General features: G+C 34.2%; 1 protein-coding gene across 1 annotated transcript in view; it reads right to left on the minus strand.

The window, feature by feature from the left end:
- DNAH8 (dynein axonemal heavy chain 8) overlaps positions 1-26,570 on the minus strand; it is a 126,046-nt gene that overhangs the window by 66,162 nt on the left and 33,314 nt on the right. Inside the window, exons 26-44 of the mRNA XM_088052644.1 lie at positions 25,112-25,307; positions 23,330-23,523; positions 21,616-21,742; positions 18,384-18,619; positions 16,188-16,292; positions 15,110-15,223; positions 14,464-14,526; positions 13,381-13,481; positions 12,341-12,478; positions 9,522-9,762; positions 8,349-8,548; positions 7,832-7,985; positions 7,576-7,739; positions 7,313-7,415; positions 6,644-6,748; positions 6,189-6,350; positions 4,134-4,358; positions 3,027-3,199; positions 1,196-1,374 (exon numbers count right to left, since the gene is read on the minus strand). Of these exons, the coding sequence (XP_087908770.1) occupies positions 1,196-1,374; positions 3,027-3,199; positions 4,134-4,358; positions 6,189-6,350; positions 6,644-6,748; positions 7,313-7,415; positions 7,576-7,739; positions 7,832-7,985; positions 8,349-8,548; positions 9,522-9,762; positions 12,341-12,478; positions 13,381-13,481; positions 14,464-14,526; positions 15,110-15,223; positions 16,188-16,292; positions 18,384-18,619; positions 21,616-21,742; positions 23,330-23,523; positions 25,112-25,307 (2,980 nt within the window). The remainder of the gene's footprint in view (positions 1-1,195; positions 1,375-3,026; positions 3,200-4,133; positions 4,359-6,188; positions 6,351-6,643; positions 6,749-7,312; positions 7,416-7,575; positions 7,740-7,831; positions 7,986-8,348; positions 8,549-9,521; positions 9,763-12,340; positions 12,479-13,380; positions 13,482-14,463; positions 14,527-15,109; positions 15,224-16,187; positions 16,293-18,383; positions 18,620-21,615; positions 21,743-23,329; positions 23,524-25,111; positions 25,308-26,570) is intronic.

The following is a 26,570-nucleotide window of genomic DNA, read 5'->3' on the forward strand; positions in this document are numbered from 1 at the left end:
TAAAAGATAAATCTAGAAGTACTATATTAATAACAAGAGTATTTTTTGTACAGGACTATTTTCACAGTTGCCTAATTTCTGTTTGGAAAAGTAACATGTATGCAGTAGCACCTAAGAGAATTGTTTTTCCTTTCAGAATGTTTTGTAAGAAAGCTTCTAACAGCATTTATTCCCAAATGATACTGAAATACCAGCAAACCATGTTTTTCTTGCATGTATACTGAAAGTTTGCTATTTAATTGTGAACAATTTATGCAAGTCATTCAGGGTTTATTTGTGTTGCGCAGTTAAGGCTAAATCGCTTTGAAGACAGTCTGTCATTAATTTTGTCACTCAAAGATTTTCTAAAATTTTAATGATTTTCAGATGGGCAATATGTTTATAAACCCATAGCTTTAGCCACTTCTATGTCTCTTGCTACCCAATACATACAATAACATTACTCTGAAAAATGAGCTGACAGAAATCTTGTGAAGTTCAAGTCCCTTATTTAGACCAGAATAACCCCATGCAGTAGTACAAGCTCTGTGCTGACTGGGTTGCAAAACAGTTTTGCAGAAAACGACCTACTGTTCCATTTAACAACTAATTAAGCATGAATCAGAACTGTGCTCTCACAGCAGTGGAAGCCAGCTGACTACTGGGTAAGAGCATAGTCTGCAGGGTGAGGCATATCACTGTTCACCTCTACTCTGCACTTGTGAGATATAAGCTGGAGTACCATGCTCACTTTGGGGTTTCCCAGCAGGGGCGAGACACTGATATATTGGCATGAGTGCACCAAGTGGCTGCTGTGATGGTCAGTGGCTGGAGGGAGGACATGACACAGTGGCAGAGGCTGAGAGAACAGCATTTATTGAGCTTGAAGAGAAAGCAAAGGGAAAAACCTATTATTGTTGACAACTAGTTAATAGGAGGGACTGAGAAATTTGATTCAGGCTTGTTTCAGAGGTGCAGAGGAAGAAGAAAAGACAATGGATGTCTGTTTCAATGTGGAAGATTCTAAGCCAGAGGAAGTATAAAAAATGTGATAATGAGAATGAGCAAAACACTTGAGCAGAGGTGTTGCAGAACATCTATCCCTGGAGACCGTCAAAACCTAACACGAATAAGGTACTGAGTAAGCACCCTGCTCTACCTGCACCTCCTAAATGATATATGGAAATCTCTTCTATCCTACAAGAAGAAATCTTACCTTTGAAAATCCTGCCCAAACCTCTGAAGTCCATTTGATCAGAGCAATTAAAGACTACTACGTATTTTCCCAGAGCCTTTCCCATGTCTTTCGTTGTTTCTGTTTTACCAGTTCCAGCTGGTCCTGCTGGAGCTCCTCCCATGTTCATTCCCAAAGCTTGTGCTAAAGTTATATAGCACCTACAAATATTAACTGATGTTAATCTATTAAATTATATTAAAGATGTAAGTCCATATGTATAAAATACAGATAAGTTATACAATAGATTCTACAGCCCCTACCTCTTCATAAAGCAATTCCATGGATTTCAGTGCAAAAAGTTCACAGAGGTAAAAGGCACAAAATATAGTATTTAAACATTACTTATAAAAGGAAAAAAACCAAACCAACAAATCAAACAAACAACAAAAGAAACAAATCTTAGTGTTAACAACCTAAAAAATTAATGCACATCCCATAAAGGTATTTCTCATTAACTTTTCTGGCAACTAAAAAGAGCACATTCTGCTGTATCATATTCTGCAGCATCCTAACCTGTATACATTTAATTATGTTATTGTTGATTAAATCCAAGTGTGAAAGAATAAGGATATATGGATGGCCCCTTCCCCTGTTATGGATAAGAAATAGTTAAAATTCTAGAAAAAAAGAACCCTAAGCTTTAACCCTGTTTGGTTTTTTTTAAGTTTTAAAAGGTCTGGACTACAGTTTTTCTTACATGTGAGCCTTAGGTATGATTTTCACTCATGGCAAGGTATGGAAGAGTAATGCTAAAGGAATTAAGCTAAGGGGTATCTTCACTGTCAAGTCAACATAGTTTGGACACATTCTAACTGAAGTATTTCTGGTTTTAATCCATAATTGGACAGAATTTTATAACTAATTGGTTCCTCAATTTAGTTTGAATCACTGTAATTTGTTACACCAAACTTGCACTGCAGGAACTTTCTTGCTTTCTATACAATAAGAAGTTCTGATATGACAGGAAGTGTTAATCTCTGCTGTTCTACTTCAATCAGTTTTGGGGTAGAGTTAACAATTTTACATCAAAAATACTCAGTTTCTGAGTGCAATACAATTCACTGCAGAAATCTACTGAACTTTCCATACTGTCACAATAGCAGTTCTACCTCTTCTGGAGAAATAAACGTATTTAGAAAGTCATAGAGGCACATATACCACATAGATATCAAAGTAAATGAGTGTAGGTTGGAAGTTGTTTTTCTTTCTTGAGGGGATCTTTCTGCAAGTGAAGTATCTCTTGATCTTTTATTTTCTCATTTGGTTAAAAGCGACATCTCAAGAAAGGATTGAATGGAGAAAGAATGTGGACAAGGAAGGAAGCAAAGAAAATTCCCAAGAGGAAAAAAGAAATACAGTTCTTTGTTAAACCACATTTGAAACAAAATGACCATTTACTTGCCTGGCTACAGAAGAAGGAAGGTGAGTGCATACAGCTTTTACTTAGACTTTCAAAGAAGCCACAGAATCTTCAGAGAATCTCTTATTATAAAATTTGAAATATTTTACCTAATCTTCTCTTCAGTATACTGCTGAACTATATGTTACTATATAACCTTAAAACAGTGAATTTTATTATTAAATGTTCTTTTTAAGACTGGGCAGTGATAAAGGAATTAGTAAGTGTACACATTAGTGGGACCCTATTTTACCTTTTCTCGAAGAGTATATTAAGCAAATGTATGAGAATGTTTTCATGAACGATCTAGTCCACACAGGACTTAACTCAGATTTTATCTCTTTAAAGATACATGTTAAATAAACACTATAGATATTAAAAGTACTCCTTATCTATAATTGCATTTCTAACCTGTCTGTAAGAGGTGTTATAACCAGACGATCAGTGCAACCCAGAAATTCATTTTGGTAAATAAAATCAACATCTGTAATTGCTACGATGACGTGATCATAATCCTCTTTATAGTAGAATCTAGACTGCTTTAACCATTCAAAATCAGTCGGTGTTTTGATGTTCATTTTTACCTTGAAAGAAATAAAGGTATGTGTTATAATTGAGCATCTACACTTATTGCCTTTACCAACTGTGATAAAATGCTTTTTTGTATGTGAATAATGAGTGATTACTCAGATTAAAGTTCCTTTAAAGTAAGTAAACTTAAATACAATAAGCATGACATAACATGCTCAGATGTATGCTAAACTGATATTAAAAAACACCCTGACTGCTTAACCCAATCATCCCAACATCTATGTTATCAAATAAATTTTAAACTGCTTTGGTAGGGCAGTCCATTTTCCAAGTGAGAAATGCAAATAGCACTCTGTTACTCATTGTAACAAAGGGCATGATGAGGGAAGGATGTGAAAATCCAAAACGCTGGATAATCTAAAAAGCCTCTGGAAATATGTGAGGGACAGTGTTGAAGAATGCCCTTCCTCACAGAATAAAGGAATGGTAACAATTTAGCACGGTCTCAAAAGTTCAAGTAGAATTGCAACTATCATCTGATTTTAGTAGGTTTTTTTGTTTGCTTGTGTTCTGTGTCTCCTTAGGAATGTGCAGCCATGTGCCAACTGAGATTCTGTAAATCCATGAGAAAATGATGTTACAGTTAAAACACCCTCAGCACTCAGCTTCTTAAGTTATGCAAGTAAGAGTAGTACAACTGTTTTTCAAAGGAATGAAATACTTTGTTTTGTCTACCAAAATATAACTTTATAGAAGACATGGAAAATTTAAAAATTCTAAGAAAAGTGTAAACACTTGGCAAAAATATTTAGTTGATAGAACTAAATAATGTTATTCTAGTTTAAGCAAAATGCATTTTTTTACAGTGGTGAGATTATGGACATCTTTCTCTTATATATGCATACACATGTAACTGTAGCCACCACATGTAAGAGTATTATGATAGAAAATGTATTTAGTTGTCAGAAATCAAAATCTATACTTTACCAAATCATCAAAAATATCACGCTGATGCACATGAATGGTAATAAGTGTTTCAAATTTCACTCTCTCAAACTTGGAAAGATCCTGTGTGGTCTGGCCAATCAATGTATTCAGAATATCCAGAAATCTAGCATTCGTTACATCCATGATTTTTTTGTCATCCTTAGCAGTGCGTAGAGCTTCTTCTCCATCACGTGTCCACAGTATTTGAATTCCCAGTAATCCAACCTAAAAGTGTAATACATTAAAAATATACATAGGAATCACTTGTTGAACCCTAGCTGTTACAGAAGGCTTAGTTATAATAGGAACGATAAATTATGGTGTAGACAGTTCCAAAATATCACTATATCCAACGTGAATCTATCTCACCAGGACACCATGCCTGAATTAATTTGCTCTGCTGCACAATCTGCTGAGAAAGCATTTTAAAATTTTACAAAAATTTGTCTCATAATGAGATATACTCAAGCTAAGGACTAGTGTCAGTTTCCCTTCTACTCTTTTAGAGGATCCAGTAATACATACCTAAAGCGGATCTGGAGGAAGAAGACCTTCTGAAAATTTTCCATTGTCAATTTGTAACTAATTAAAGAACATTAAGATGCTGTGAATTTTCACTGAACATGGAATGGCTTGCCTTCTAACATTCTGTCATGCCTGGAGTACAGCCTAGAGCACATTGAACTACAAATCATTCTGCTTCCAAATAAATGTCGAGAGTTGTAGGATGTTGTACATAAGTTACTGTCTCAGATTGGTTTTGATTTACAATAATCACAGCCAAATTTACAGACAAACACTGTGCCCCTTTATTACTTTTATTACTCACATTTCTATATTCACAAAGCACCAAGCCCTAAAAATTTTACTCAACATCTCTTTCAACTTTTCTGGCTCCCTATGCCTGTACTGAGCTATTGGTTACAGAATTTGTGTATTAGAAGATAGCCTGATGATTTCAAATGGTGAGCTATCATAGGCAGAGTCTAAAAAAAGATTGATTTTAGAATGACCAATGAGTCAAAGGAAAACAAAAAATAAATAAAATAAATATTTGGATGTGACTATCTCATGCTATCTATAACAGCAGCTACTGAGCCAGGAAAATGTCAGTTTGAAGAAAACATTTTATTTCTCAGTATTTTGCCTAATTTCTTCTCTCTTCTGTAACACAGATTTTCTTTGTAAAAATTCCTTCACCAAACCCTTCCAAAACAAACAACATTTGGAGTATAAGAACTTAGCAAGATATGAGAAATGATCTTTGCAGAAGGTAGTAAAGCTACATCAAAATGTCTGACATGAAACAAGGCAGTCTTTATTTGTTTAAGGTAGTGAAAATTTTCAAATAAACACTGCTGAGACAATACTCAATTACATCATAAATTCAGCTTGAGGATAATTCTATTAAGTATTCAAATATATTGATTTTTTAAAAAAAGCAACATACTGGCCTGCAGAATTTTTACTAAAACTTACACCCAGCGCTGTACCAGTCCTCAAGTTACAGATTCAGAATTAATACAGGATGGGAAGCAGCTCATTAATTTTTAATGAAATTTATGAATTATCAGTAAGATGGATGAGTTTCTAGAATCCTTCAACATAGCCTTGTACTAGGACTGTATTATCACAGTGACAAATACACGAACTATGAGGTAAATCCTGTAAATTATGAGATAAATAATCATAATCATAGCTCTTGCAATCTTAAGTTATGAGAGAAATCAATCTGCACATGCAATTTTACTTGCAGCTGAAAGGGATTCAAAATCCATTACAGGAAATATAAGCTCTACTTTATATTCTCCAAGAGAACTAAAAAAAAAAAAAAAAAAAAATCTAAAGCAGATGGCAAGAAAAATAAAAATATTATGCTATATACTGGGTCTCAAAATCAAACTGGTTTAGGATTACCTTCTAGTGACCAGATCCTTCCCCTTGCTTCCTCTATGCAAACTTCCTCATACTAGCAATCCCATGTGCTCTTTACCTTCCACCTGCTCCCAGATACAACCCAGACTGCACACCCACGTCCACATCTCATATTCTTACCTGTGCTGGGAATTGATTAAGAAAATTCAACAACTGATATCCTGGGTCACTAATTTGGTAAAATGCTGCCCTAATTATGCCATGCAATGACTTCTGCTGCATTTGCAATAAAATCTTCAGCCAAATTTCTACTGGTCCTTTTGCAACCACTGGAGTGTCCAACTGTAAAATTAATGAAAGTAAATGTATAAAATAAAACATATTTATCAACCTTCTGTTCAAGAATATGAGTTACTATATAGTTATTCAATTTCTATTCACAACAGCTACAGATTTTACTTCAATTATTATCCAAACAACTTATTTAATGAAGACATATTCTAGTCTTGTTAACAACAATCCTTGAAATATTTACCTTTAATTAACAATAATTCATCTTAATACATCTTATATGTTCAATAATAGAATTATTTATCTATTACTGTTTCTGGAAAAAAAAAAAATCATATAATTACTGGAATTTTTTCTCCTTCTCTTGATATGACTGCCAGTATGCGATCATAATCCTTCGGGTGAAACTCTACTTCATTTATGTTGTCAGATATGGAAGTCAGATGTGGCTGTAAGGATAATTCAGGAATCATTCAATATAAACATTTAGCATTAGCAAACAGAAGAAAAAAAATCTCAAATAAGGTTATCCTGCAAAATTCATCTGAACCTACAGATTAATTTCTGGCCATTTGTAGGTAACAATTACAGAAATTGTTGCATAGAATTTTATCTCTGTCTACTGTATTTTTACAGTTTCCCAAGATGATCTAGTAGAGATCAACTGGCTTATCTCAATCAACCCTCAGTAACAATCCAGACTAACTGGAAGAACTTTGCAACATGCAAAGCAGGAAAGCCTCACAGGGTTCTTTTTTTAGTTTAGTTGGGAAAGAAGCCACCAGCAAATCACTTGATCAAACCATGTTCTAGTGTTCTGAATTCTGAATTCAGAAGATTGCTTTGAATTACAGGTAACAAAATTTCACATTCTGTTAAAGAATGGAGAGCAAGAAAAACAATTTTTTTAAACCAAACTTTATAAAAAAAATTTTGCATCCCATTTTATTAAATGCTTCTATGTATTTTAATTTTTTTTTATATAAGTAGAAAAAAATCTTTAAAGTTCATACCTGGATTGTATGAGAATCACTTGCTTGTCCAAGAATTTCAACAAGTGCAGGATCAGAAATAAAAAAGAATCTTGGAAACAGCAGTCTTTTCTTCTCTAAATATCTTTAAAATTGAACAAGATGTTTTTTAACTATTTTTTTAACTATTAAACTATTCCAGGTTGCATTTTTTTCTATATAGAGGTGTTAGTAAGACTGAAATACAATAAATGTTTCATACAAATTATTTACAATACAGTAAAGCAGTAAAAGTCAATTCATACCCTGTAAGTGATTTCTGACATACTTCCAACTGTTCATGTAAATGAGGAAGAAGTTGCTCCATAGTATCATCTCCAACACAGCAGGCAACTACATTTGCATTTTCATGAGCTCGTTGCATTATTTTTACCCATGATTTGTCAATATTCTGAAAACGCTTTGCTTCCTATATGTAGGAAAACCAAAGTATAATCTGTTGAAAATTATTGCACAGAAAGCTTTTGGTACACAATATTAGGCAAGCATTGTAAAGTTTACCTGGGGTAACTCTTTTGCAATATCTCCTGCTACAAAAACAGCTTCAAGATAAATCCATAGGTTCTGCACAATCAGCCATTCTTCAATTATGTGTGAAGAGTTGCTTAGTTTATAAACCCAGCTCTGAATTTGCTTTTTAAATGCCGTATTGTATCTAAAAGTGGAGAGGAACATAAACTATTTAATTCTAAATAAAGCTATTATAAAATAAATACTTACAATGATCAAAAAAAAAAACCCAAGCCTAGAACAAACTAACTTGTTTCACATAGAACAAGAACAACATTATGGAAAGATTTTGGCAGCTTGTTTACATTCAAATATATTGAGACGAAAGTTGTCTCAATTGAATGTGCATGGAAGTCTTTCTCATAAGGATGTTTTTCATTAGGCCTTGTAATATTTTGTTTCATTAAAAAATATTTAATTCAAATTTACTGCTAATTTAGCTCAATAATAGTATTGTTACTATCACAGTGTATTTCTGAAAATGCCATACATGAGCAATGCCAAGTACCTATTGGACAGTAGAGAATCCAGAACCATTAAACTGTCCTCCATCAATATCATAATTTCTGCTGATTCAATTCCCTTTAACAGTAACTCTCCTCTTGATTTGAACTGTGCAAAGCTCAGACTTTGGGCTCCCCAGGTTTCAGCTACTTGAGACAGTTTGGCTTCTATATCCTTTTCCTTCATAGCAGAAATGCATATATCCTGCAAAGAAAGAACCACTTTTTAGACTCTCCAATCTTGTGAAATTAATTTCCTAATACTGCATATCCAGTCATAGAATATTAAAAAATGCAGATATCACACTACAAATGTTACTCATTCAAATTACTTGTATGGATAACTGAAAAAAGCACTTTTGGAAATGGATGAATATGTATTTTCTGTGGTGTCACATTTTGTTATTTCTGTGTAAAAAGATTTTTGGATCACAACTTCTAGAAGGCTGAGGAGGGGTAGTGATTAGACTCCTCATCAGATGAACTCTGACTCTTACCACACTTCAGTTTATAGAAATACAGAATCTAAGAATAGTTTAAGTTGGAAAGGTCAAGTCCAACATTCTATTCAAATCAGAACTTAATTCAAAATTAAGCAGATCACCTTGGAATGCTTCCATATCAATCAGCTATAGATATAATAAGTTTTTGCATATGTATTTACCATAAGAAACGTGGAAACCCCACTGAGTTCTCACAAATTATATGGGGTGGTTTTTTTAAGTTGTGTGGTTCAAAACAAGCCATAATAATCTGGAAAAAGTCTTAATATTAAATACTATTAAGCATGAAGTCCTCATCTAAAACTTCAGATTTATCTACAAAACTATAAAGGAACCACAGAGGTAAAAAATTAGGTGACCATTACCATTTAAAGTTTCGTCTGAGGATTTTTTCTTGCTTCAAAAAAGATAAGAAAACCATAAAAAATAATGGCAGGAGGATTGTGAAGAGATTATCTAAAAATAAGGGTCTAGAGATTCCAGCTGCTACCTCTATATTTGTTCACATAGATAGGAGCTTCTAAATAAAACACCTATTGTTCTAAACCAGTGTGGTCTGATTGAGAGTCAAGGACTTAGATGAAGTAATTATTTTTAAGGAGAGTAACCATTTTATAAACAATCTCATTATTTTTGCTGACAATATAAAATTAACAAGGAGGGGGAAAACCCTACCTCAATATCTTCTTTATTTTTAAGAATTGGTGCTTCCATGATGTTTCGAAGGCAAAAGGTCTCAGATTCTACATCAAATAGATGTCCTGTTGTTTCAGAAATACGATCCCAGTGTCTTTGCTTCATTGCTTTGTCAGACATCATTTCCAGCAAAGAACAACACTCGATAAAATCCTCAATTCTTTTCTTGAGATCTGAAAATGCTTGCCAGTGGTGGAGGCCTTTAGGTAGTCTACGACACCTGCATTTAAATTAAAGTTTTCAGTAGTAAATGCCCTTTCTGTCACAACAGAATTGTTTAAACAAGAGTTTATAAAGTGGATTGTATTAAGGTCAATATTTTCTAGGTCAACTAGTCTACCTGTTTCAGAAAAACTGATACAAATGCCCTACTTAAAAATCATAATATTTAATAGTCTCAAACACTGATATTTTCCCTGCAAATAAAGAAAATAAAAAATACCATAGTTTCCATTAAAACATAGTTATCTCTTGCTTATCATCAGAAACTCTTTATTGGAAAAGAAAAAACAAAGAAAAAAATAGTTAATTAAGTTAATTTTCACATATTAAATCCTTGTACAAGTATAATATTTACTTCAGTTTAATACACATGACATTTATTAATATACCAATTCAGAGACAGACATAAAAGTGAGATAAATATGACTGCCTCCTCCACTTTTGGTTAGTGGTTCTGAAACCATCTACTAATGAGAACTATATATTTCTAATGTGGAAAAAAGCCTGAGAACAAATAAATAAATATCTGCCACTTTGACCACACTTTCAAAGAGCCAACACACCAAAAACCAAGCAGGTGACCTACCACAGGAATGCCTTGTTGCATATGGTAAAGTATATCCTTTTAAGGAGAAAAAATAAATCCTTGGTTTTGCATCCTTTATCACTTATTTCTCTACCTCCCATTGGTATGATTTCATATTCCCAGTAATCAGGAACAATACAGCATATGGCTTAGAGCTATGTCAGTGCTGGGTGGTTATCAGTATGTTCATGTTGGTTAGTTCCCTGCTTGATGTCAAACTGGATGTTTAACACTTGCCTGCCTTTCTCTGAGGGAGATAGAATTTTGTGCCCCTTATACTTTTGTGCAAAACTTAAAATCAATGGGCTAATCATCATCTGTGATAGATTTGTATTTAAGAAACAAAGAGAAACACCTAAGGAAGTTTAGGCTGCTGGAGGCTGATGGGAGTTTTTCTCCTGGCCAATAACTGGGCATTTTTGAGAACTGACAGTAGTTTTGACCATTAAAAGTGAGATCAGCCTGTGAACACCACCTTAAGACCTAAGCCCGGGAATTTCTTGCTCTTTTTGGTTTCCAGCTTTGAAAAGTAGCAGAATTCCAGCTGGCTCCTGTCCCCTGCCCAGGCCATGCGGCCTGAGTTGGGGCTGGGCTGGGCCTGCCGCGGTCCCTGGGCAGGAGATGGGGCCTGCGGGGCTTCTCCCCAGGCCCAGGCCGGGGCTGGGCTCTGATGCGGCTTCCCAGAAAGCTTCCAGGGTGGCTGAAGCTTTTCCCAGGGGGGCCCAGGCTCTAAGTGCCGCCAAGCTGAAACCTGGCACTATGAACTCCTGCGGCTTGAGCAAGATTTTAACCCTATTACCACCCAGATGAGACTTGCAAATTTAATCCTTTTTCCAGGAAGAAAGCAAGAGAGAGTGATCAACAGGTAAAGAGACAACATAAACTATCAAAGACAGTGAAGAAAGAAATTATGCTTCAGATGAAGAGAGAAATAAGGAGATGCTTTAATAAGCTGAAATATTCTTTGGCTAAAACTATGGACATAGACAATAGTGTTCTGAAAAATCTCCTTTAATTCATGCAAAAGTATTTTGAGAGGAATAGAGTATTTCAAAGTGTGGATCTAAGCAAATAGTGAAGTAGTTGTGATCCTATAAAATGCTGGAATAAAAAAAGAGAAGTGATAGTTGTTGAAGATTTGTGGCCCTTAAGAAGCAAAGAGAAAACTTGTTTCCAGAAATGCTCACAGAGACAGATGAAGAGAACTTCTGCCTTTGAATAACTCATCCTTAAAATGACACCCCTTGACTTATGACCCATAACTCACCTCAAAGTGGTGTGAAATGAGAGAACTGATAACAGTTTTCCAAGCAGCTGGCATCAGAAAAATAGAAAACCATGAGAAAATGGTTTTCTTGTGACAAACTCCATAAATTGACAGAAGAGAACTTCTTTTTCTCTACAAAAACTGATAAAAAGACTATAGCAAAGTTGAAACTGTTTTAATCACCAAGTTTTTTTGTCTCTTTGTTGTCATGTGAACAAAGAGAATAGTTAAGTAGTGGAGAAAAAGAGCTTCTAGAAGTTTTGTTCAAATTTCTTATTCTTGTAGTTTTGTTAATAAACTTCGTTTATTCCCTTTAAGTTTTAAGCCTGTTGTGCTCTTCTTCTAATCCATATCTCACAGCAAAAAATGAGTAAGTTTCCTAGTGATTTTTTAGCTAATGCTTTAAAACCACAACATCATCCCAGTTGAAGAACTTAGCTTTCACAAATAAAATTTCAGTCCTCCTAACCTTTTGGCTGGTTTAGGTAATGAGCTCAGTACTTCAACTGATTGTATGCACTTCAGTTATCAAAGCTACAGGTAAAAGGCTGCTTAACTAGAAGTATGATGTTATTTTATTCCTTCTTGAATAATCTTACTGTTTATGATAAACCTTATTCATGGAGGTTTTGATAAATGTATCAATGGCTTTGCTGAACTCTATCTTAATAAACTAAATCTTAATGCATTTAACATCTGTTACTATTCATACATTAAATATACCTGGTTTGAAAATCCGTAAGTTCAGTACTGATTTTTTCAATATCTATCTCTGTCCAAAGTATGTCATAGTAACCATTGATAGTGCTTATTACAGTATCATATAATCCATACAATTTCTGAAGCAAGCTTAACTCCTTCCTGGGAATAAAGAAGCAATTATGCCAATAATTTCAATCAGCTCTCTGGATATCTCATAATATTTAAATACACGAGATATGAAATAATAATACAAAAAATAGAGGTAGACATTTAGAGTATGTTTCTTAATGCAGAAAAGAATACTTCATCAAAAAAGAATCCACAAAAAAGAGCAGATGGTTGGTGCTAAGGACCTAATATCCACACTAAATGTATTTGGAGGAAGTTTTGCTTCTGTCTAGTTCCCCAAAATCCCCATTAGTCCAAAATAAACCTAGGTCATATGCCCTAAGCTGGCTCTGCATTGCAGAGCAGAGCATGGCAGGTAGAAACAAACTGTCAATTTACTTAGAAGCACTTTCTGAATCTGAACTAAACTCTGATCTAAAACCAAACAGTGAGATCCTCCTCTGGTGTGAATAATCATCAAACATTGAAATGGCTGGCACAAAAACTTTATAATCTGTTCATCATTTGTACAGCTGCTTAAAAAATTCAGACCTTCATAAAAGCTGTAGCTAAATTCTTCTTATATCACAATAGAATGACCTTTCCTTACATTTTCTTCTTCACTTTCTACCATATCTTAATATATAAATGCATGTTTTCATTAATTTAATTCATTTAATTTATGTCCAGAACAGGGCATATTGCTTCTTTATATCATATTTATACACAGTAAAATCATCTGGTATCATTCTGTTACAATAAGAAATATTATTTTTTTAATTAACAAATTAATAAAAACTTACAATTTTATTTATTTATCTATTTATTTTTTATTTATTTTATTCAAGGCAATGGAAAACTTGCATATTGTAATATTTCTGCCTTTGGTGTAAGCCTAAGACTTTTTAACATACTTAGTAACATAATGAAGGTAGCCATATTTCCACAGTTACCTGACTTTATGCAAAATGTCATACTCTGTGAGAGGCAATCCAAACAACCGTTCACCAGATGAGTACGTGATAAACTTTCTCCACAGCTCATCAAAGTTAGCCTGATTAAGTTGCGTTTCATATAGATCAAATGAAAATATAAGTTTATATGTTTTAACTTAAATTTGTCTAAAAATAAATCATTAAACAGTTTCAAAGTTTCATTCAGTCTATTAGAAGTATATATAAAATATCGGAAAATATTTTTGATCTAAACAAATATATAGCTTGAAGAAAAACACCAGAGTGCTAAATAACACAATTACTTTTAAAGTGTAACTGCTGTCCAAAGGATATAATCACCATAGAAAAATGGAAAGAAGAATGATTTTCACAACTAGTATCCAAAGTACAGAGCATTCTCTTGTAAGATAGAAAATAAGAAACACAAATAATGTTTCAAAATAAGAAACACAGCAAATTTAACCAGAATAATTCAATTTTCAGTACATATTAGATGAATTAGAAAGATTAAGCACCTTCTCCTAGTCACGCAGTGCTTTTCACAAACTCAGAATTTACTTTATACAATCTATACAATATGTTAGACTCACAAAATTACTATTCAATTTAGTATAAATTACTAGGACCTACTGCTCAATTTACTAAACTTGCAGGAAAAAGAAGGGTTAAAACTAGAGAAAACACTGTTCCTAGACTTATGAATTAAGGTTCATAACAAATAACAAGTTGAAAGACAATTATCTAATAAAAATGTGATCTTTAAAAGATTAAAAGATAGGCTCATGATTGCTTTGTAACCTGGCTTCTTTTCAGATATTATCAAGGTGTCATAATTGACTCTTCCCTTTTCTAGTGCTTTTATTACTTCAAATTAATAATTTCTGCTCACAAAATATGAAGAGAGAAGAAAGATCAGATCAGTCAATCAATCCTTCCACATTAAGGAAAAAATTGCATGAGAGAAACTACAGATAACATAATATTATATGGAACATCGAAATTATAATTTGGTAAACTTGTTATTATAAGCAAGTGCAGATTTAATTAATTAGCTGCAAATTCAGCAGTTTATTTTCTTACCTGAAAGATCTGCAGCCTCTTACTGGCTTCCTGAGGTAGAATGCTTGGAACCATAGGCCCTTCCTTTCAAATAAGCAGTTAACAAAAAAGTAATATTAATTCCCAGAGTGACAGAAGGCCACTCTATATTTACAGATCATTACAGAATACATATTTTTGTTAGTCAAACTCCAATCAAGTTATGTAGCTTTGTAATTCAATACTTAAAATGGTAAATCTAAGAAGAGGTAACTTTTATGGAACTGAAAATTTCTTACCTTAATTAGACTTAATAAGATTAGTCTCTACCTTTTCATACTTCCTTATTTTGCTGAAAATAACAAAACCCAGTGATCCTTTTGAATGCTAATGTGTGTGCAAAGATACCACAATATGTACTACAGTTTCTAAATTAATTTGTATTTTATAATTACGATTTCATTACAAGTTGTATCACCAGTGCTTCTTTTCTTTCTTTATAGAGTTATGTGCACTACTACTTCTTCACACTGAAAAGTTTGACCTACGGTGATGACTACTTAACAACTATGGCATCAAACATCAGTAGCTAAGCAGTATAAAATTCTAGCATGCAACTCCTGCAAAGAAAAAACATTGAAATACTGAGTACAAACAAGCCCTCCCTGCCACTACTAAATTCATTTACCATTTCATATGCTTTTTCAAAGTGTGATACATCCTCCTGAAAAACTGCAACTGCTTCTAGCAAATCACTCTTAAATTTGGGCTGAACTTCAACCAACTCATCTTGAACTGCAATCTGAAATGGAAAATATTAAAATTAATTAATTCTCTAAGGATCAGGAGCAGATATTTGAGTTAGATATAAATCAAAATTATGAATAAAACATCTCAAATTTTTGAACAGAAATTGATTATTTGCAGCTAAATAGGTTTTTTTCCCTTTTATGGTGCTATATGTTCAATTTTTGAGAGGAAAGGTGGAGGAAAAAACCAAACCACCTCAACCAAAACCGTAACAAAATCTAGCATTGGCCTTTAAAAGAATGTGTTTCATTAAAAGGAGGTGGTGGAACAAGATCCTATTCTCTTTCTTTTCTCTCCCCAAAAAACCTCAAAACCCAATGTAATAATCTTCCTCACAAGGGACTTAACCTTCTCTTTAATAAATTTTATTTTCTTTGATCAATATTTTAAGAGAAATAACCAAGAGCTGCACAAAAATATAAAACATACTCTTGAGTCCTTTCCTGAGTGATTAACTTGTGGAACAGGATGTAATTTAATTGATTCATTGATATCTGCATATTTCCATCTAGCCACATCAATTACATAAAATACTCAATAAACCTGGAGTTTTTGAGGGATATAAGGCTGTCCTAAATAATAAAGGTGAATGTCCAACCACCACTTAGATGTAAGGGCACTGGCAGAGTATGCTCTTCTTAGAAAAATGTAACTTAAGGGTAATAAACTCCCTGATCAGACAAGAATGACAAAAAGACCTGGAAATTAAAGAGCATTTTCTTGCAGGTTTTATACATATATTTAAAAGCTACAATAGTATTTAAATATAAAAGTTACCTATAAAAATGAAATTAGAAAATGAACATACTAAGAGAAGATACAGACACTACTGCACAACAGATGTCAAGAGTGAGAAATCAGAGAGGATGGACAATTGGTCTCACATCCTCATTTATAACCTGAAGAAACTCACATGTTTTCCACAAACAGAAAGCAACATAATTTTATATACTCACAGCTTGGTTATTTAATTTATTAAAAGCATATCTCATTGAATCAACACCTTCTGATTCCTCTTTTGTAATTTCCACTTTAAATGCATTTAAAATGCTGTAGGCTTCCTAGATGGAAAACAAAAAACAAAACAAAAAAAAACTTAGGAATATATTATAAGTTCATTTGAGGAAACATAGATCAAATTTGTAAAAAACATTTCAAAGAGCATATATTCTTATATTTTAGGCATAACTGTTTGTTGTTTTTTTAATAAGGATGAGGAATGAAGAACTAGGGAACAACACCAAAACTATTTCTTCAGAGATGTCTTGGATGAAAGACTAGGAAAACAAACAGAAACACCATAGATTTAATATCAGAAAATATAAAATTTTATCATGTCAATGGTATTTTATTCCAATTATCTACATTCTACCTGAGTACAGATTTTGATGGATTTTCCCTAACTCTGATTAACTGTGCATACTAAGTAACACATCTGTAAATATTTTGCCATATCATCTATAAAACCTTTTTTTGCTAAGTTTGCTGAACTGTCAAATATATGCATATGTATCTGCAATGGAACGAATCTTTCTTACAGTTTGTTCTCATTGGAAATTTTTTTTCATATCTTTTGCTTTATGATCCTCCTCCTACACACACTGCATTATTTAATAGTAAGCTAATTTTCATATTTTATTCATCATTTGCTGGACTCACTCCAGTATGCCCATGTCTGTCTCATAATGGGAAGCCCAGCACTGGACATGGCACTCCAGATAAACCTCATACCCCAGAGCACAGGGAACCATGTCCCTCAACCTGCTGGCAAAACAACTCGTAAAAGGGACTTTTCTGGCTTATGTTCACTTTGGCGTACTTTCAAAAAATAACTTAGTTTTTTTACTGCAATGCTGATTTTTACCTAGCCTGCACTGGTGTCTAGGGTTACTCATCCCCTGGAGAAAAAAAATGTAAGGGTGACTTGTTAACATGACTAGCCCTACTGACATTGACAGAACTCATTATATTAAGATAGAAAGGAAGTAAATGTTTCTGAGATATGTGAAATATAAGTAGTTTGGGAAAGATCGTTATCTTAAATATTAATCTCAAAGTGGCAGAAGCACAATAGTAATAAAAATGTTAATACTTCATTCTTTTTAAGTACCTTTCATTTATTTACAAAGTTTGCATCATTTCCTACACATGAAAAACCTAGCAAGTAGACAGTGCTGAACTCAGTTCCTCTTGCTTGCTTTATTTAACACCTATGAGCATGATTATCATATCCTGAAGACAGACCATTAACATTTAGTAGATGTGAATATTACTTTAAATGTTTAAATTATTGTTCAGGTTCTTCTATTTGGTGTACAGTTAAGACTTTCTAACATACTTGATACACACGTAGGAAGGCGGCTGTATTCCACAGTTCGACTCTACATCATTTAATCACAGAACTCATTTTTTTTCTTACAAACCACTGCATAAATTGCTAAGACAAAACCCACATTCTTACCATAAAAATAGCAGAAGTGACAACAATTACAAAAACTCCTTTCAAATGTCATAAATCAGTTGTCAAAAAAGAAAATCTCACTATACAGCAAAAAATTTCTTCTTCAAAAGCTGGATGAAAATATAAACCTAATTTCTTCTATTAAGCTGATTGTTTCATAGAGTGATAGTAAATACCAAGTACTTACAGAGCTTGTTTTAGCTTCTTGCAGCTTCTTTCTTATAGAAAAAACTAAAAAAATGTTGCCATTTTTTGACAGCATACCATGATGTGTGGATCCATGAATATTCTCTGGTTATATTTCAAGGGGTTAGTTGATCAAGATATTTGTTTACACACACAGAAAATGTAAGAGGATTAAGGCTAATGAAAGCAAAAGGAAGCATAGTGCTCCCTTGTCTTGTGTTCTCATCTTATTTCTACATGTTGTCTCCTAGATTGTTTCTGTATTATAATTTGAAAAATATTTTTATCTGTTTTGTATTAATACAGAATCTATCAAATTATCTGATTCATAATTTATAATATAAAAACACCAAAACAATATTTTGTTTCCCATTTTCAGCCTAATTCCTTCAAGACAGTGAACTCATTGTTAGAGTTCAAAGTTCATCTTATCCTGTGACACTATATGTATTATTAATTATAACAATAATATGTTTCCAATATAAAAAATTAAAAATCATCTTACCTCAATAGGTCCCATAGACATATCTATATCTGATCTCTTTTCTTGAATGGCAGATAAAGCTTCCATTGCTAATCTGACATCATCTAAGTCAGACAGAGGTCGAGACAATTTGTTTATGTGTTCATTTATGAACGACACCAGGTCTAGCAATTTTGTTTTATATTCCTCATTTAAATAACGACAGAGGACCATCTTCCAGGAACTTGCTTCAATTGCCAAAGCTTTTTTCAGTGGTCCTGGTTTAAAAAAACAATAACATAAAAAAAAAATTACTCAATTCATATCTTAACTTTTTTCTTTAAAAAGCCTGCATCATCACATATGGTTCCTTAACAGCAATTAGAAAACAGCAATTCTATTACAGCATTTTAAAAGTTTCAAAACAATTTCAACTATGATTAAATATATTTCTGTTGTTCTACTGTATATTATGGTATCTGTAAAACATATTGGTAAGCTTACCTAGTGGAGCACATAGAGAAGATGAATAAAGAACAAAATGTCTACTTATTAATGTGGCTTTTCAGAGAACAACTTTGATACACAGTAACCAAATGTATAAAAATCAGTGATATTTAGATGCTTTATACCCATTGCGGAAATGGTATCTTGGGATTTCAAAACTGTGACTTGGAATACTTCACAGCTAAAACTGTGAGGTGACACATCATGTTATATGCCGTTAATATATAAACACAAACCAATAATGAAGACACAGAAGAGTCAAGAATTCAAATTTATTTTCAGAAAAAATTAGGATTTTATTAGGCAGCATTTTGTACTCTTGTAAAAAAAAAAATCCAAATATACTAACAGCATAAAACATTTCTGCTCACAAAACAAATTTTGTAGCAGTTATAGATTCTCCTTTAATAATGTGTCTATTAATATTAAAGAAATTATTTCTGAAGGCCAGGAATTTTTCAAGAAAATTACCACACCCTGCCAGAAGTTAAAAATCTGTAAATCATGATAAATCAGTTCCCAAACCTAAACTGAGTCAATGAAACTACCCTCTGTCCCAGATCATAAATGACATTTAATACCTTTATTCTGTAACCTAGAGGACTTGGGTCCCTTTGATGCAGTGGTCACAGGTGAGGGAGTACTGTGACCATGAACAAAATCCATGTTCTTTTGGATACACTCTTTCTTACTACTCTTGGTCACACAATAATAGATAGAATTTTCCAGTGTGGTCTCATTAAGAAGAAACTGCATTCAGGAACTGGATGAGGATGTGCAGTCAGCAGTCTGACATTTTTGCTTGTTCATTGAAAGAAATAGGGTTAACACACCACCAAGATCCTGAAATTAACTTCAGTCTTCAAAGCAGACAGTTTCTGCTTCTCTGATGTGCAAAACAAATTTTACAGATTATTTCTTAATCTAATCAAATTAATCTGTCAGAAGAAAAGGATTGCTCATTAGAAATGCAGCCACATCAATATTTGCAACAGAACATATTTACCACTTTTCGCTAGATACCAACCAGAGATTTGGATCAGAGAAGATGTGTTAGCCTTGTAATAATCTGTGAGGTGGAAGGGATAAGTGCCATTGGAATCCTTAGCACAATCAGCTGTAGCACAAATACCATAGAATAAACAGCTTAATTCAGAACACAATGTTCTGAGAGCTAGAGATACTAAAAATGGGACTGACTAAGTAGCCATGCCTCTTCCTGAAACAAACATTGAAAGTGAAAAACACATTAATCCTGTAAGTGCTAGTCTTTCACCAGTACCAAAGAAGGTGCTTTATGCTTCCAACACTCTTTATAATCATTGGCTGACCTGGTGGCCAGACAGGAGTACCAAGGATAATCAAATCAGTGTCAATACACATTATTAACTCTTTGGAAAGCCTCCATAACAACTTCACAGTCATGACAGAACTTAGTTTCCACATTTACAAGCAGAGAAGGCAAGGAGAATGAAGGCTTTTTTAAAGTCAGATTTCTTAGAAGGATCTGAGTGAGCCCTGGCTGACAGCCAGTGAGGTCTCTTCAGTGATTCCTATTCATATTGAAATATGTCTAGATATATTTCAATATATATATTCATATTTACAAGAATAAACCTGGCTCTCATAGTATCCTTCTGGACAAAGCATACAGCTGGATAAACACATCATGTGAGCAGCTGGCTCACAGGTTGGACACAAAAGATTACAGGGAATGAGGTGACATCAAAGTGGGGACCTGGCACTAGAGAAATTCCACAAGACTCCATTTTAGAACTTGTGTTCTTCAATAGTTTCATAAATGACTTGGACATAGAACTGGAAGGAATACTAAAGAAGTTCACAAAATAAGTGGAGCTGTTAACTCCTTTGAAGCCAGAGAGGCCCTGCAGAGAGACCTCGATAAATCAAAGGGCTGGGTAATGACCAACCCTATCTAGTTCAACAAGGTAAAGTGCTGGATTCTGCACCTGGAATGGGGCAACCCTGGATGTACAGACAGACTGGAGAATGAGATGCTGGAAAGCAGTGGCACAGAAGGGAATCTGGGGCTTCTGGTTGACAGAAAGTTGAACATGAGTCAGCAGTGCCCTGGCAGTCAGGAGGCCCAAGCATGTCCTGGGGTACAGCAGGTACAGTATTACCAGCCACACAAGGGTGGGGATTGTCCAGCTCTGTTCTGGGCTGGGGCAGCCTCATCTTGAGCCCTGTGTGCAGTTTTGGTCACCACAAAATAGGAAAGATACTAAACTATTAGAGAGCATCCAAAGGAGAGCAATGAGGATAATGAAGAGCCTTGGGTGGAAGCCGAATGAGAAGCAGCCAAGGTCACTTGTTCTGTTCAGCCTGGGGAAGAGAAAGAGGGGAGACCTCATTGCAGTTGCAACTTTGCTTGTGAGGGGAAGAGGAGGGGCAGGCACTGATGTGTTCTTTGCAGTAACCAGTGACAGGACACAGAGGAATGGCTTGAAGTTGTGTCAGGGGAGGGTTAGGGTGGATATTAGAAAAAGGTTCTTCACCCAGAAGTGGTTGGACACTGGAACAGGCTGCCCAGGGAAGTGGTCACAGCACCAGCCTGACAGAGTTCAAGAAGTATTTGGACAATATTCTCAGGTACTTGGTGTGATTCTTGGGGATGGTGCTGTGCAGGGTCAGGAGTTGGACTCAATGATCCTTGTGTGTCCCTTTCAACTAGGCGTCTTTTGTGATTCTGTGACTATTTTACTCATTATCTTACTGTACATACTAAGATAAGAAAATGTCATACCTGTTTGCAATTCAATTGGACCAAGAAGAATAACGGGTTTTAAATTTTTCATCTCTTGCTCAAACATATCGTAGTGAACTATTTCTTCTTTAATTTCAGACAGAGAGGGATCAGTAGCAAAAAATTCCTGTGTGTAGTTTAAAATGTCAATCAACAAAGGTCCTTTTCCATAATTTTGGTAAAAGATGTTGTAACTGTTATTCAGTAATTACTGAAAATGTATACAATTATTATATTTGTTTTTAGCCTTCTGTAGCCTTGCTAGCATAGCAAAATGAATGTCAGTAACACTCAACCTTTTTGGGAAATTCCAACCAAATTAAACAGAGGAACAGATAAACAAGACATATTAAGGACCCACTTGTTTTGTGAAAACAAGTGACAAAACAGGTCAAACATGTGCCCACACTTACAGGAAGACTACCTCATAAGCCAAACTATGTGTGAAACAATCACAATAAAATACAATTTCTAAGTAGTTCCCTGAGCAGAACTCAAGGGTAGAAATGTTTTGTGATTCTGCTGCATTTCAGAAATATTACTTAAGACCTGTATTGATTATGCTTACACGGCATGGGCAAGTAATAAATACTGAAAGCTTTATCCCACTTCTACTCTTCTGTCCAAGAGTACCTAGACAGGCATAGTGGAAAAGGAAGAATGTAGAAATTAAACATGTGTGTATAAAAATTGCCTTATTATTGAAGCTTTCACTCTAGCAGCATCCTATTCCTTTGTAGTAACTAGATCAAGCTAGTAGCATTAATTTGATTAGACTTAAAATTTTAATTAGACTAACAGCAAATTTTCAGCCCTGTTCATGAATTGGTGGGGTTCTAACCCTCATAAACTCATCTTGAATTCCACCATTTCGTGGTCACTGCAGCCAAGACTGCCCTTGAGCTTCACTTTCCCCACCAGCTTCTCATTGGTGAGAACAAGGTAGACTATGGCGCCTCTTCTGATTGGCTCTTCAATTATTTGGTCAAAGAAATATCAACACATTCCAGGAACATTCTGGATTGCTTATGCCCTGCTGTCTTGTTCCTCCAGCAGATATCGGAGTGGTTGAAGTCCCCCATGAGGATCAGGGTTTGTGAATGTGAGACTGATCCTGTCTGTCTACAGAAAGTCTCATCTGCTTGGACTTCCTGGTTCAGGCAGCCTGTAGCAGATCCCCACAAAAATGTCACCTGTCCCTGCTCTCCTTTTAATTCTGACCTGGTCTTCCCTGCCTAGCCTTCTTAAACAGCCTGTGTCCTTCCATTCCAACACTCGACTCATAGGTGCAATCTCACCATATCCCTGTGATACCAGTAGCCTTGCAGGTGAGTGCATGTTTCTAACTCCTCTTGTTAATTCCCCATGCTACCTGTGTCTGCACAGACATGCCTCATATCACACTGGGTTGCTTTCTCATGGCCAAAAATTCATAATTACATAAACAAAATAAAGCAACTACCAGGTTTTCAGTATCTAGAATGGCACAGAAGCAGGAAAAGGCAAACGAAAACACAAAAATTTACACAGAAGTAAAATGTTATTACTTCTCCTTAGTAGATATAGTATCATTCCTACAGAAAGATAAAAGAAGAATTTCAGCTATAAATTATTTTTCTCCATATTTTTATCCTTGATTTTTCCAAATGTTTTCTGATTTCAAAAGATAGGATTAATGAAGAATAGTCCTGTAAGTGATCATTGTTAGACTGACCTGAAATTTGGTATCTTTATCTTCTGTCCACAGCACCTTATATTTATCAAACTCTTGCAGAACTTCACTAACTCCTTCTTTTAGAGAATTCCCAGCAGAAGAGAGAAGCACAATTATTTTAGTAATAGCTTCATTTTCTGCAACACCTGCATAAAAATTTTTTAGCTTTCTGACAACCATATCATCAGTTCCTTCTGTAAAATAAAATTATATATCAATCAATGAATTGTTGAAAGTCTGATTAGAATTCTCTCCTAAACCTATGCATACCAAATTGAGCTTCAGTAAGGCTGAATATCCTATCCTAACTTCAGCTAAAGTAGCAGCTGCTAGCTCATGCCAGGCACTATACAGCTAGAGCAAATTCAGTCTAAAATGAAGGTTTTCAAATGGAAAGAAAATAGTCTTCTTCATTCACAAATTTAATTTTCTCCATTTTAATTTAAGCAGAATGTTTTCATTTTTAATTAAGCAGAATTATTTCTTTTTTTTTTTAAATTCTTATAATTAAAGTTTTTAAATTGTATATACTGCTTAAAGCAGTGTAATCTTCTTGAACTGTTTTATTAATTGCTGATACTATCAGGGTCAATGTATTGACTCTGATATTCTTCAGATTCTTCAGATCTGATATTCTTCAGCTCTAATTCTGTCATAATAATGCCTGAGCATTTTGAAGCAGATTTCAGCAAACGAAGAAGAAAAATCCACCCTTCCCACTGCATATATTGTTTAATGAGGGGGATTAAAGAGAACTCCAAATTCTCTTTTACTCTGAAGGCCTCTTCTGGGCTCTGCTTACTGGAAAGAGTCTCAGATTCATCCATCCTTACTAGTGTACTCCATAATCTCATTGCCCTATCCTTAACATATGCCCCAAAGTGTTGCTAGTTTCTAGTTAAAGGTTATGAAAATGGTAATTTGCTGATTCTGTATTTTGACACAGCAGAGGAAAAGACTCTGAGTGCCTGATGAGGATTGGCTACTGCCACCCTGCTTGAAGCCCATTAAAAGAGGTTAGAATCATATAAGACACGTCAGTAGAAGAATAAAGTAACTGCTCTGGACTGTCAGAAAAACTTTCCAAGATGTTACAGACTTTTCAAAGGAATGATAACAAAGATGTAACTGTATTGCATACCACTGGGTCAGCTGAACAGCTAAGAAAACCAGATGGTAAAAACATATTTAGGCTTTTATGGTAGCTTGCGAAATGTATGGAGAGATGCTTGGAAATAATATTAGGAAATAAAGTATTTAACTAAAACGGATGTAGGTCTGTCTTCAGTCAAATATTTTTCATTCACAGGAAAAAACATTTGAGGTGTTTTATAATCTGATCTAGGAATATATCCCGCAATTAAAATCGTTCCTGAAATCTGGCTTTTTCTGTATCTCAATATTTCAATGAAATTTAGTAGAAAGTCATGGTTTATGGTTTCAGCTATATCATTATCTGTACATTCCACAATAAGTAGGTAAAAAGATTGATCAACAGCTTACTTTGCCTTAAATTAAGTAGAATATTCAGAATCTAGCAATTTTTCAAAGTTTTTTGCTTCTTGTTTTTTAGAGCTGTAATACTTACAATAAGCCTGAAAATCTATTTCTGAAAAATACAGACAATTAAATCAAAATAAACCCTCAAAATCAATGTAAAACAATCCACAGTAGGCTTTTATGATGAAAACTGAGCTTATCCACAAATATTTATATATGGCATAGTTATTAAGGCAAAAAGTAAAGTAAAAAAGTAAAACAAAACCTAAACAAACCACTTACTTTCCCCTTTTTTGGCTTTTTTTCCTTGTGATCCAAAGCCTGAAGAAGCTGCTTGCTGTGTGCTTGGTTCTGTTTTTAAAATAGACTTTTGCAAATGCCTCTGTCCCCACTGAGCAACTCCGCGACTTACTTCCAATGTTAACTGAATCATGCGATTGATGGCATGCTGTATATCATCTAAACTGGGAAGAATTACCTATTTAAAACAGTTGAAAAATTGTTGAAATAAATGCAACTGACTGTCATTTTTGAGATGTGAGTTTTACTCCACTCATAGTGAATTGCAGAGCTTACCCCAGAAGAGAAGTTGGAAAATATAACGTTAGCAGTTGTCTGGCTCAGAATTGCTTCTAAAGAGATGAAACATACTGTAGTGACCTACTATCTAATTATGCAGTCATACTGTGGGTGAAATGGCAATCAAGTATATAAGCAGATAGATTTATTGGCTTTTTTTACAGATATTTTATAAACTCCTACAGCATTTTAAACATCATTTTTATAATGACTTTTATATAATGTGTAGGAAAACATTACAAGCCTTGGTTTTTACACTCTAGAATACCAAATCATTAGAAATCATATTCTATGCTGCAACCACTACTTCCCACCCTTCTCGGGCCTTATGTATGAGCAGCTGCATACAAAAAAGCAATGCTCTTGCAAAATCTTACTAGCATTAGCAAAGTGCTAATTTTACCCAGAATTACTTGATTATGGCCCTGGATTAGCCAAGCATTTGAGGGCTGAAAAGAGAAATGTACTTCCTTTGCAGCAGGAAGAGCTCGATGCTTTATGCTTCTATAAATATCAAAAAGGTAAGTATTCTACACTTTGGCAGAACTTACATATTGTGTACACACACACAATGTGAATGTATAACAGAATGATGATAGGAACACCTGTTCAATGTCAAAAGAAATATCACCTTTGAGCAGAACCCTTTTTTCATTGTAATTTCAATATAAAACCATTAATCTTTATAAAACATTTGAGAAATTTTGTTACTTTCATAAAATAAGAAATACATATGGCTGACACATATTTATCTTACTTTACAAAAGGAAAACAAACTAATGCTTTAGTTCTTTGCAATTGAGCTGCCTTTTTTTCCCCTGTATGTAGATGTCCACAACTCCTTTTTCTGGTTTTGAATCTTCTATTTCTGCTCAGTGTTCCTCATTCTGGTCATCTAACTTCCCATTTAGGTGGCTAAAGCCAAACTGAGCAAAGTTAATGTTCATTACTGAAATTCAACAAAAGAATTTAGATTACACCAATAAGAGTTAAATTATAATAATGATAATGATAATGATAATGATAATAATAGTAATGATAATAATAATAGTAATGCAAGATGAAGAACCTATTCCAGTAATGTAACTACTATATGTGAGGAGAACTGTAATCATTCTGCAAAGAACATGGATGAACAGATTGCAGTGTAATTGCTAAACCA

The sequence above is a fragment of the Pseudopodoces humilis genome, chromosome 3 (assembly GCF_049639895.1).
Source record: "Pseudopodoces humilis isolate 2021_Gansu_Grassland_sample_001 chromosome 3, ASM4963989v1, whole genome shotgun sequence".
NCBI lineage: Eukaryota > Metazoa > Chordata > Aves > Passeriformes > Paridae > Pseudopodoces > Pseudopodoces humilis.